The 12671-nt window shown below is 48.7% G+C and overlaps 1 protein-coding gene and 1 non-coding gene across 4 annotated transcripts; one reads left to right on the plus strand and one right to left on the minus strand.

Moving 5' to 3' along the window:
- Window positions 1-3594: 3594 nt before the first annotated feature.
- Window positions 3595-11805, minus strand: SLC35B1 (solute carrier family 35 member B1). 3 transcript variants are annotated; one of them, XM_032457770.1, is made up of 9 exons: window positions 11351-11805; window positions 10570-10673; window positions 9844-9974; window positions 9538-9568; window positions 8793-8950; window positions 7735-7861; window positions 6875-6981; window positions 6574-6727; window positions 3595-5829 (listed from the first exon to the last, which is right to left on the minus strand). In XM_032457770.1, exons 1-9 carry the CDS (start codon window positions 11554-11556, stop codon window positions 5777-5779), a joined length of 1071 nt encoding a protein of 356 aa, XP_032313661.1. In that variant the 5' UTR covers window positions 11557-11805; the 3' UTR covers window positions 3595-5776. The 3 variants fall into 3 exon arrangements, with proteins under 3 accessions (XP_032313661.1, XP_032313664.1, XP_032313662.1); XM_032457773.1 differs by having other exon boundaries at window positions 9844-9949; window positions 11693-11713; XM_032457771.1 differs by lacking the exon at window positions 10570-10673 and having other exon boundaries at window positions 9844-9949; window positions 11351-11588.
- TRNAG-ACC lies at window positions 6263-6334 on the plus strand. The gene has a single exon. It is a non-coding gene; the product is annotated as a tRNA-Gly (tRNA).
- Window positions 11806-12671: the final 866 nt, after the last annotated feature.

The raw sequence follows: 12671 nt of genomic DNA on the forward strand, positions 1-12671 counted from the left end.
CTTGCTCATTTAGTTCCCCCATATTCTCTATGACGATTGTGCAGGTGTTAGAATTTGGGATCTTTACAATGAAAAGCCATCAGAGGACCCAAAGGAGGGAACGATCAATTCTGCTCAAGGGAGTCAGATCAGAGTTATCCCTTGAACTGAGTTCAAGTACCTTGTTGATTTGATTACTTGTTTATTGTTTCTTCCCTGCCCCCACCGTGAGATGCATCAGGGAAAGGCTTTCGGCAGCTGCCTCCTCCAAGCATCCCCAGCCCACAGCTGAGTGCATACTTGTGAAATATACTGAATAAATGGAGTCGCTAGAAGCATCGGATGGAAGATGGAATTCCAAGCAAAGGGAACTACAGGAGCAAAGGCATGACAGTAAGTAGTGAAGTGAGAAGCTGCAAACAGTTCGTGGTGAACAGGGAGTGCCAGAAGGGCAAGGAGGGTGGGGTCAGGTAGGGTGGAAGTGGCAGGGACTGAAGAAGGGAACACAGACTCCAGTGGGATCCTGAAGGATTTTTTACAGCGAATTAAGAAAGTGACGATGGGACCTTGGAAGTGATTGAAGGAATGAAGTCACAGGATCAGATTCTTGTTTCCCAGAGAGAATTCTGGCGGGGTGGTAGGGTGGGGAGAAGTGGGACGTTCCAGAAGTAAGACAGAAGCAGCAAGTACAAACTTCAATGTTTCCCTTCCCCTTTCTACCCCTGGAACCATCACTGGGGATCTATTTTAAGAAAATGGTGCCCCCTGCTGACTAAGTCTGGGCTTGCATCTCTGCTTGGCCGAAAGGGAAATTATAAAATGTTTGGCCCTGAACAAAAGTACCTGGAAAACTTGTGCACAGAATTGCAAGTGGTGATGTATCTGAGAGTGCCTTCCTTTCCAAGGAAAAGAGGAGCCCATGAGAATGGGTGACAATGACTAATTCCACAAACAGTGCTGCCGGATAAATACAGAACACCAGCTAAACCTGAATTTCAGATAAACAAGAACTAATTGTTTGGTATAATTATGTCTCAAATATTGCATGGGACATACTTATACTAAAAAAGTATGTGCTGTTTATCTGAAATTCCAATTTAGCTGGGCATCTTGTATTTTTATTTGCTAAATCTGACAACCCTAGATAAAGTGTGTTAGAGAGGCCAGGAGACAACTAGGAATGAAATTGGATGTGTTACTCCTCTTGGGTTTCTCTGCAAATTCAGTGTCATCTCTCTATCTAAACATAAGTGGAAATGATCATATTTTCAGTGGTTCCTAGTCACACAACAGCTCTATTTGGGAAATCACTTTTAATTAAATGAGCCCATGACTATCGTGATCCTGTATATGGACCCCTATGAGACTCTAAAGAGATCCCTGGACCCTTTTTACAGAAAAATAAACCTACTAGCTTGACATACGTGTGAACACTTGTGTTACACACACACACACACACACACACACTTTTACATAATATTGCAGGAGTTCTGAGTGTTCGCTCTAGGGTTCTGGTCTGAATGTGCAGTTCCAGGGTCTTGAGTAGGAGGAAATGGTGTCTAGCCAGCCCCTAAGCTGAAACCTGATGCTTCTGCTAGCTCTGGCCACCCACACACCATGGCAAAACACACAAGTGGGCAGGAGGAACTATCCTGTCCCTCCCCTTGGAGAATGCCCTGAACCGCTTCCTTCCTCCGCCTCTCCCAGAAATGATAGGAGTCAAGCATCTTTGGACAGAAAACCCACCGGCCTTCGTGGACTTGTGCCTGAGCTGAGTGGATGACTCTGAATGAAACCACTCCTCAGTCCAAGACCTTTGTTCTGCTTTCCAGCCTTCCTGCCGTGGCCCGCATAGCCCCCTGGCTCCTAGTCTGACTGCGCCTGTCAGAAATGAGCTTTCACCAGTAGGGGGAAATCTCCTGGAACAGTTTCTGGGCGCTCTGAGCTGGGTGACCAAAGCCAGGGCTGAACACCCCAGGAGCAGACCTTGGAGCAGAGGTGTGGAGTCTCCCTCCCACAGCCCTTAATGGAAAGCCTTCTGGCCCCCACAGCCTGCTCCCCTCCTGGCCCTGCAGAGGGAAGGCAGAAGCGGCCCAGGTCAGGCGGATGTTGTTTTCAGACTCTCTCAGGATGTTCTAAATGGTGTCAAACCTCATTGCATGTTGCTGCCATCTTTGTCAGCATGCTTATGTGACATTCAGCTCCAGCAGATTGCTTTAGGGAATGCAGGCCCCAGATTGACCAAGTGGTTTCAGGCAAACAATCGTAATGATATACCTGCAATGTATTACCACAGGATAACATTTTATGTTGAACATTTTCTGCAATTAATCAGTTTTTTATGACCTATATAGTGGTATGATTTCCAACTACCATTTCATTGAAAGGATTCTTTATTTTGAGGTGGATAGCTTCTCCTAAAATTTTGGGAGTTAAAATCTCCTTTTGTAAGCCATAATATTAGATTTTTTTAAAATGTCCTTACTTTAAAAAATAAAAAGCCAGCGTATCTACGTCAGCCCCCAAATTATTTGGAAATTCTAATGGATCGTGAAATCCAAAAGGCTGGGATTCACTGGCTTAGCTTGCTGACCTCTGACATGTGGTGTCACTCACCTTGGGCCCTGCCCTCCCACGAAGTCATGTGACCTTCAGCTGATGCGCTTAGGTGGATTTCAGGCTTCCTAGTCCAAATATGGGGACACTTGTTTCTGGCCTCAGCTCTCCCCAGGAGTGTTGTAATGATAAAATGTCATGAACTAAAGAGCTTTGGGAAAGGAGGCGCTCAGTAAATATGAGATGCTGTTCCTAAAGACAGCTGGTATGTTTCCAGCGGGAAGGGCTGAACGATCCTGCAGAGACCCAGGACAATTTCTCTGCCAGGACATCTGAGGAAAGTGACCGGCACCACTCATAAAGTGTGCAAACTGTTCCACTGACAAGTGGGACCAGACGGGAGACGCAATGGGCCTCCTGAGGAGCTTGGCTTCTCCCCCTCTGAGGGCACAGGTCCAAGATGCAACCAGATCTCGGAGAACCGTGAGTTCTAGTTAATCTCTCAGGGACATGCCCAGGGGCCTACTGCAGCTTGTCCCACCTCCCCTAACTTGTTTTTCCGTTTCTAAAAGGTGCAGATGCCCACTCAGTCCTCTTCACAAGGGTCTCACTGGGCTGGGAGAAAACACATCACCCAATCCCAAGTAACTCACTTGAAAGATGATCTAGCCACAGTGAATGTTTAATTCCTGCCCCTTTAAATCCTTTGAAAAATGACATATAACTTTTCTTCCTTATAATGGTTAATTCCAGAGCAGCTTTTCGTATGGTTTTACCCCAGATCACATTTGTACATCACTCCCCTTGCCCTGGGCTAAGAGGTGTACAGGAATGGGAAAAACCACTTTTACCATGAGCCTGAGCACAAACAGCTCAAGAGTTGAACCTGACAGTCTGACCAAAATAGATGTTAAGTATGATACACCCCAAACTAAAAACACCGTGCTTGGTTCCCTCTCCTCCACACATAACTGAGAATTAACTGCAGATGAAAGTCCTTTGATCGCGAGAAACCTGAGGCCGCCCAGGGTTAGTGATCAACAAGACTTCTGCTTGAACTTGTCTGGTATTTCACGTTTATCGGTACCATTATAACCTAGCGGCGTGTTACCGACTTCAGTCTAACTTGGCTCTCTCAGTTCCTGTGATCCTGTCGGTAAGCACGCCACCCCGCACGGGCTGGCAGCTTACACAACGTTTTAAAATATCTTCCAATTGAGCTGAACGACACCTCACTGCAGAGCCGCTCACCTGCCCCTGTGCTCTCACTTGAACTGATTAGAGGCAGGAGCACAGGGAGAAGCCAGGCGGTTTTAAACCCCACTTCCCACTTGGCACTGGAGCCAAAGCTCCATTTCCTCTTCCTTTCATCTCCCCACACTCCCCAGCTCAAGCCTCGCCTTGCCCAGACACCTTCCTTCGTAGTTAGCCCTGCATTTCTGAGATGCAATGATTTATCTCCCCATCTCCCTATTAGATTATGAAGCCCCGAGAGAGTGAGTGGTGGTCCTACTCCATTCTAAACTCCCAGTGTGTTCACAGGATGTGGCACACAGAAGGAAGTGTTTGATGAACGGACAAGGGACTGGGTGAATATACCAGAACTGGGGCTCCTGGCTCAGCAAGGATAGGACAGGCCTGCTCTGGTGTCAGGTGAGAGCCATGCTGAGCTGTTGGAAATCCTTCTTGCACTGGATTAGTATGAGGCACGCCTGAGATTCCGCGTTGGGAATGGTAGAGGGGAGAGGGGGAGAGGACTGGCCAGGGAAATGTCTCTTGTTAAAACAACTGGTCCAGGTGAGGACTGCTTGTGGACCCCCGGTCCCAGTAACACGCTCTGACCACCTAACCAATCCCCAGAAGACAGTTTGGAAGAACTATCAGTCCAGTAGGGAAGGACTAACTGATACAACCTTCAGGAGGAGAAAAACAGAGAGGGAAAAGAGGTGGAGAAAGGAAGGAAGTTCAGCCAGATGTAGTTCAAACCTCTTCTCTCAAGGAGGAGTTCAAAATGAGGGGGGCCTTCGGGGGCAGAGCTGCAGGGACACCCGGGCCCCTAGGGACTGAGATGAGCGCGAGTGAGGCAGGGCTTGAAAGGATGGGCGGGGGGTGGGAGGGCAGCCGTGCAGGAAGGAGGCTGGGCTCCCATCTGGAGAGCCAAGGGGCTGGGGCTGCTGAACAGATGGAGTGAAAGTTGCAGCTGGTGGAAATGCACTTTCATGTGTAAAGTTTGGTCCATAGAGGATTGTGATTTCCAGCTCTGAAGGCAGCAGTGGGCAGGTGGCTCAGCTCCATGCTCCGCCTTCTCCCCCCGTTGCCACCCAGAAAACTCGACAGCGACTGTCTGCCAGGACTCAGCCACTGTGCCTTCCGCCAGCAGCATCCCTTTCAACAGGCAGAAGCTGGCATGGTGACACCTTGGCACAGCCAGGATGGCGGCGGTCTGCAATGTTTTAGCAGCTGAAAGGGGCAGGGGAATAGGAAGGATTAACCCAGCTGCCCCAGGAGGGGACTGGTAGGACACAGGACAGACGTGGAGATGGAGGAAGGGAATCAGACCTTCCAAAGCTGTTCATGGCCTACACACTGGGTCTCTGCTCTGGTCTTGGTTGAGCTTTGGCTGAAGGGAAGGCAGCGGAGAAATGTGAGATGCAGCAGACTCTGAGGCTCTGGGCTCATTTTATCCCAACCTCAAGAGAAGTTTCTTGAGGACAGAAAGTATCTGTAGTTTTTAAAAGAAGTATCTGCCCACCAGAGCTTTAAGAGATAAACTGATTTTTACATTCTCTGGCTCTACCAGACAGCTACCTGTCCGGGCATATTTAGACCTTTGTCTGCAGGAACAGAGGCCACAAGCACAACTATACAATCTGTAAAAGTTCCTCCCTATGCTTAGGCTCCTGGGGGAACTAGCCACCCGGCCAGGTTAACCACACACACGGGGGAGCAGCCTGGGCAGTGAGCACCAAGCCCCGCCTCTTCCTTCTCCCTTTTTCTCTTTATTTGCCCCAGGCTGTGCTCCAGGTCATCAAGAACAGAAGCTGCCAACTCTGTCTTATCAAAATCCAAATGCATTTTTTTAGAATATGGGATTCTGTTTCCTTTAAAAAACAAAAAACAAACAAACAAAAACCCCAGACTGAAACCTAGTCCTGTATCTCTAGCGTGTCCATGTTCCCAAGAGATGTCACTGTTCACGATAATAACTTAAATATCCTTGGAGTGGAGGTAGTCCCTCTTCCTAGTGGGATGTCTTCTTGGCTCCTTTCCCAAACTTGGCATCGAGACCTAGACCTATGGAAAGAGAGAAAAAGGGCTTAACTTCCCAGAGAGAAATGAAACCTACAAAAGATGTGGCAGGGGGAGGTGGTTAGCCTTGGTTCTCCAAAATAAATGTAACTAGTTTCTAAACATTGATTTTATAAAACCTCCTCCAAGAAAAGAGATTGGCATCAAATAAACAAAATCACCAAGATGCTGGTAATTACGTATGTACATAAACTACAGCCAAGACTGAAAGAAACTTAAGAGTCAAACTTCTAAGCTAGTTCTCTCAGTTCATCCACAGCAGCATAAATTGATGGGGAATAAGTATAATAATTTTACCCTGCTCAGTATCCGGGGAAAGCAGAATGACTGGAAGGAAATCACTACGGTGAAACGCTCCTCAGGAAGACGGGATTAGAGGTAATGCTTCCTTTTCTTTTAAAAATGTTTTCTCTAGGGGGAGGGTGTAGCTCAGTGGTAGAGCACGTGCCTACCACGCACGCGGTCCTGCGTTCAATCCCCAGTAGCTCCATCAAAGAATAAAGAAATCTAATTACCTCCTCCCCTCAAAAATGTTCTAAAATTGACTGTAGCGATGGTTGCATATATAGTGAATACAGTAAAAAACAAAACAAAACTTGAATTGTAAAGATGTTTTCTCTAAAATAACTAAATTTCATAAATATACAAGTAAATTTTAGGGGGGGGGGATAAAGCTCTGTCACTGTCCCTTTGTGTGGCCCAGAGATGTCTGCTCTGGATGGAACTTACCCAAGAACACGAGCACAGTGCCCACCCACTGCATGGGGCTGATAGGGTTGGCGAAGAGGATCACAGAGGCCAAAATGGTGAAGAACTTTCGAGTTGTGGTGATGATGGAGCAGGTCAGGGGACCAAAATACACAACTGTCATGAAGATGAAGCTCTAGAGGAAGACAGCGAAAGACAAGGTCAGGCTGGTTCTTGGGTACCTGCTAAGATGTCTAAAGTCTGTTAGCAGGACATCAGGGCTAACCTTGCCACCCCTCTTCTCCCAGCCAGATCAGTCTGTCTTGGTACTCAAGGCACTCACCTGGCCCAGGGCACTGGTCAGGCCAAAGAGCAGGATGTTATAGATGACGGTAGGGTACCTTTCGGCAAAGCTCAAGAACTCCCAGAGCTCCCCAGTGAATAGGATTCCTAGGAAGAAATGTTAAAAGATGAATGGTGCATCTTGTGTGCCCACACTCGCATGAGTACACCTGCCTATGGTCCGCTAAAGCACTCTGAAGGAGCGTGGGGCATGGGAAGATGTATGGAATAGTTTGTATCATCTCATCAGGCATCTCCCTTCTGTTTTTCTGATTAGAGAAGCTAGACTCTTCCGAGAAAGGCCTGGAAGTTGAATTACTTCTGGCAAAGTGATTGAAAGCAGCGATCCTCAGAAGTTGTGACGATACTGATCCACACACCCCTAGCTCAAGGTACCCGCAAACCTGGTCGATTCTAGCCAGCAGCAGCCCCCTCTGTTAACCCCAGTGTTCTGTACGAAAAATGCTTCCTATGTGTGCCCAGTTTTGAAAAAAGTTAGGAAGCACTGATTTAAAAGCAAACTCATTCATGTTTGAACTATATTCAGTATTCACCCCATACCAGTGTCTCATCCCCCTCAGAAGAAGACAAGTTCCCAGGGCACCCCAGTGTTTTACTACTGTGTCGTCTTGTGGTACAGGTCTGCCCCTGACGTGCCAGTAACGAGTAGCAAGCAGAGCCTGCTGGTGAAGGTTTCTCTAAGGAGGCTTCTCAGGGGTTTGGACATAAGGGCATCTGAGAAGTGAGGCTGACCTTCGGCCTGGGCAAAGTTAGCATCTGGCAGGGGAGCTAGAGATTAAGCAGATGCAGGCAGTCTGCCCTCTGCTGATGCATGGGGAGAACGGCAGAACTGCTCCTCACCAGCTCCCAGCATCAAGGTCGACCAAAGGTTGATGTTCAACATCATGTGGTTGGAGCCTGTTTGGTAGTGAGCCCGCATGTGGTCCTGGGAAACGCCTGTCAGTCCATCCAGGGTGAGAGATAAGAGCTGAAAAAGAGTGCGGCCTGCAGTGAGAAGGCTACCGGACCCCTCCCTAACATGGGATGCAGGACTCACCTTTCTGAGATGCCCCAGAAAGCTGCTGCCTAAGACAGAGTCCTCAGAACAAAATGCTGCCATTCAGTCACAGGCAGAGGGTGGGGAGAGACCATGCCTGCTGCCCTCCTCCCCCCAGGCACTGGAATGACAGGTTATCTGAGCCACACAGATGTAATGTAATCAGAGTAGGGCAGGAAGCCTACCACTCCCCAACATAATGACACACATTCTTCCACTGAAGCTGGAGAGAGGAAACCTAGTCCCAGTACGCTAGCCTCCTGGCTCGGAGCACAGTGCTCCCGAGACTGGATTCTGTGGTCACATTGCCTGGATTAGAATACTGGGCTATGTTAGCCACTAACTCTGCCAATTAACAGCCATGCGACCATAGGCAAGTGATTTAACTTTTCTTTGCCTCAGTTTCTTTATCTGTAAAATGGAGATGATGCTATCTATTACTGTTATTGTTGTAAAAATTGATGAATTAATATGTAGAACACTTGGAACAATGCCTACTCCATAGTAAGCAATAGCTACTATAGTATTATTTTTAACTCTGGCTTCCAGGTTTCTTGGAAAGCCACACTGAAAGACTTTTTGCTCTCAGGTCTCTGGGACCTCATACCAGCATTTAGACACAGGCCTTACAGTCATCCCTTCCCCAGGAGGAGATCTAAACAGTAGTGAAATATTTTAGGCTCCTCACTACCACCTGAGCAGAGCCAGGGGCCATGCAGTAAGAGACAAAGACCAGAAATGGGAGGCAAGAGACATCACAGCCTGTTTCAAGACATCGAACTGGCCTTCTGCCTGAGTAGGTGGGGAGATTCCTTTGTTAAGATCACTGGAAAAGGCTTCCTTTCCCACCAGGATCACGTACCAGGAGCAGCTCTCCATGGCCAACTGTGTGTTCTTCTGTCCCAACTACTTTCTTGGGTTTGTACATGAAAAGGGCCACTCCGGCCACAATTAGCAACACACACAGGTACTTGGCCATTGGGTACTTCTTCCTCAAAAGGGTCACTCCAAGGAGCATGACTACAGGAAAGAAAGAGAATGGAAAATTCAGGCACCCATAGGCAGTGATGAGCCCAACACTCTCCTCCTAGGAGCCAAAGACTATGGGAAAAAAGAATGTCTGAGAGAGAAAGCCTAGAAAGGATCAAAGGAGAGGGCAAGGCTGGCACCTAGATAGAGCAACAAAGTTGAACAAATAGTGTAAGGCAGGGAAAAGGTAGAGAACAAAGGTTAAGGGACCGGGAAGGAACAGGGCAAGGGTGCGGCAGTGGGGAGGAGTGAGAGGTTGAGAAAAAGAAACTGACCACCACATGGGATTTAGGGTATCTAACGACAATGTAAACACATGGGACACCAAAATGTCTCACCATGTGAAGCTTAGGTCAGCCTCTAGCTCACAATGAGGAATGCAACCTTACGCACACCCAACACCACAGGAAGTGATTCGGCTGACAGGATGGGCAAGGGGAAGGGATGGAATGAAGTCCCTAGAGATAGCTATGGTGGGATGACAAAGTCCAGAGGAATAGAAAGCTCCAGCAGAGGAGGAGAGAGTTTACTGTAGGAAGAGTGAGGATGGAAGATGAGGACCATTTTCTTCTGCTTACCTGGGATTGGCTTGCAGGATTTACCAAGGACCTGAAATTAAATTCAGTAAATAATTTGTGAGCATCTGTGATGTGCCAGGTACTGTGCTAGGTGCTGTGTTAAGATGAGTAAGTGCGGGGCCTGCACCAGAGAAAGCAGCCCTATCACATCCAACCCACCACCACCAAACCTCAGATCTACGGTTCTTCGTACTCTTAATTTCTCAGACACATTCTCTTTTTATTGAAGTCACAGACCCAAGGGAGATTCCTTCATCCTTTTCAAACAATTTCTGAGCCAACCCTCATCCCACTCTAAGGTGTCACCTGGGTTGGGTAGTTGACAAACTGTAGTGCTGAGTTGCTGGAGACCATGGCACCCAAATAGGAGACAGAACAGGCAGCATAGAGCCAGCTCCGAGTACGATCCACCCTGGCAGTGTCAAAAAACTGGATCACTGGGAGAAGACAAAAGAAACATACATCCTGGTGGGCCAAGGACGGACCACTGAGCAAAAGTCGAAGCCACATGAAGGGAACTTGTCTGTCAAATTACAGGAGAAGCACAAACTATTTCTGTCCTCTTAGACTGGGAAAATCTCTCAAGATTCTCTAATTCTCCAATCCCACCTAAGCCTACCCCAGACCACATGCAGAGCTGGAGTAGGGGGCTGCTCATTCAGTTCAAGGGACTAGTCAGGCCTGCTGCTAGCCCCCAGGGTAAAAAGAGAGAAAGCTCAAAACATGCTCGACACTGACACATAAAGGAAAATCAAAAGGACAAAGAAAAAAGTCTGAAGTATTCTCATGAGGATCTGGAACACAGAAGATCCATTCTTTGCACCCTTCTGACTAAGAAGTTGACCTAATTTAAGGAAATAGGATTTCACCCTTTTCCAAAGCCATTAGTTTTATAGATTGAACAGAGGCTGTTGTAAGCGCTAAAACGGTTGGGGGTCTTCAGAGTTAGACCTGAAGGTTAGATCACTGCCTAATGCCTAGGATACAAAAGCAGGGGCAGAGGACACAACAGATTACTATCTAGGTACTCACAGATCTTGGCAAACACAGCATTGATCACACACTGGATGAAGACCAAAGTTAAGGCAAAAGTGAACGTCTCCTGCTTGGCTCCCTCCCCATACTTTCCTCTTGTTCTAAGAATGAAATGTATGAGAAAATGGGAAGGAATTAGTTCATTTCCCTCCGTATCATCTAGTAATCCAGAGCCACTGAAAGCCTTGAAATTATCTTGCTTCTCTAGATGTAGGGAGAGTTTGGTAAGGATCACTGGGTTCATTTACAACAGGAGCTGATTTTATTGGATCAGCTAGACATCGCAGGCCGCTGATGCCATAGCCTAGGGAAAGTATATCCGTAAAGGATGGAGCTAGAGGAAACGTGGAAAATTAGTTGGTGAAACAAGGTATCCCACGCAGCAAAAGAAAGGATCTAGGCTACATCAGCAGGGCCGAGGGCAAAAGAATCAACTGTCAGCAGGCGTCTGGGAGTTCCAAAGAGGGGCCGGCACAGGTCATGGAAACCTCAGCCTGCAAAACTCAGCCCCTTAGAACCAACAAGAGAAAGGGAAAAAAAAAAAAAAAAAAAGCAATTAAGGGAAGAAAAATAACCAGGTCACGAGAATCCAGAGACTAGCTTTCACGTTTTGGAAATCTGGGGAGGTTCAGCCGCGGCTGCAAAGGTGTCGGGGTGCTGGGAGGGCGAGGCGCAAGGGGGAACACCGGGGCCAGGGGCGGGAGGACCGCGAACCCGGAGACAAGGCGGGATTGGGGTGCGGGAGGTGTCTGCATTTCGACCCCGGAGATCCGCTCACATCTTTTCCTGCAGGATCCCATAGTAGAAATAGCAGACAAAGACGCCGAGGAAGCAGAGCGGCAGGCGCAGCCGGTCAGGCACCAGAGAGCTGCTAGCGGCCATGAGACGCCCGGACGACACGACCGGAGACCCGCTCACAGCCGGCAGCGGCGGCGGCGGCGACAGGTCCAGCCGGACATCGCCGACTGGCGACAGGGGCCTCATAGGAGCTGCATGCGACCGGCGCACCGCAGGGCCCAACAGCCACCGCCAGAACTGCCAGCTCAGGGCCGCAGAGGGGGAAACGCTTCAGAACTGAGTACCCACTTCCAAGGAAAGAAGACCCGCCCTGGGGCCTTGCCTTCATTACTGATGGCCAGGGGAGCTAGGAGCCCCGAAGGTAACGCCTTGCCGTCGAGACTTTCCGATCAGGCAACTCCGAAGACAACTGCGACCCTGAGCGAGACGGGATGGCCTAGGAGATACGCGGGCGTGGAATGATGACGTTTGAGGATGTGGAGGTGGCCAATTGGCTGCGCCGTACTCGGACAGACAGGTGGGCGGGAAGGAGGAGTACGCCGGCTGGGCAAATCGAATAGTCTTTTTCCCGGTCGGCTGTCGGGTTTCTCTGCTGGGTCCTAACGCCTGAAAACTCTCAATGGAACGCCAGCGCCCCCTAGCTGCTGCGCAGCGTTCCCGACTCTACCCCCTCAACCCGAAGAGAGTTCAAGGCCTGGTTTAGGGGAGCCGTCCTCCTCGGCACATCTCTAGCCTTCCAAGGGCGGCAGGGATCTTCTCTCAGCTCTGTCACTTAAAGGCAGGATAACCTACCCTTGTCACCTAAATTCTGGGCCACAGTTTTCCTAGTCTGTGGGTAGTCTTTAGGGATAATTAATAATAGCCATCTTGTCGCCTCTTGACTCTTCTGAGGATCAGATAAGCTGAGGTTTGTGAAAGTGTTTTGTAAACTGTAAATTGTGCCGTGCAAGTTTAAGGTGTTTATTAGTCATTACTCTTTCTCAGCTCTGATCTTATTTCCTCACATCCTGGAGGTGGAAATGGAAGCTTGCCGAATTGTCTTTTCTGCAGGGTCTTACAGCTCACCAACAATGGAGCAAACCCTCCGGCATTAATGAGCTCCTTGTTGGACTCCTCCCTGATCCAAGTGTTGGGCTTCCACTTGCTGACGCTAAAAACAGGGCCAGACTGACCCCAGGGCTTTCCACTACCACTCACGCCCTACCTTAATCCTTGGACTCTGGGCAGCTATCTGGGTAGAGGCTCCTTCTCCCCTTCTAGCAGCCTGCCCCTTTGGCACAGCCTCAGGCAAGGGAAGGAAA

Source organism: Camelus ferus, chromosome 16 (assembly GCF_009834535.1).
Source record: "Camelus ferus isolate YT-003-E chromosome 16, BCGSAC_Cfer_1.0, whole genome shotgun sequence".
NCBI lineage: Eukaryota > Metazoa > Chordata > Mammalia > Artiodactyla > Camelidae > Camelus > Camelus ferus.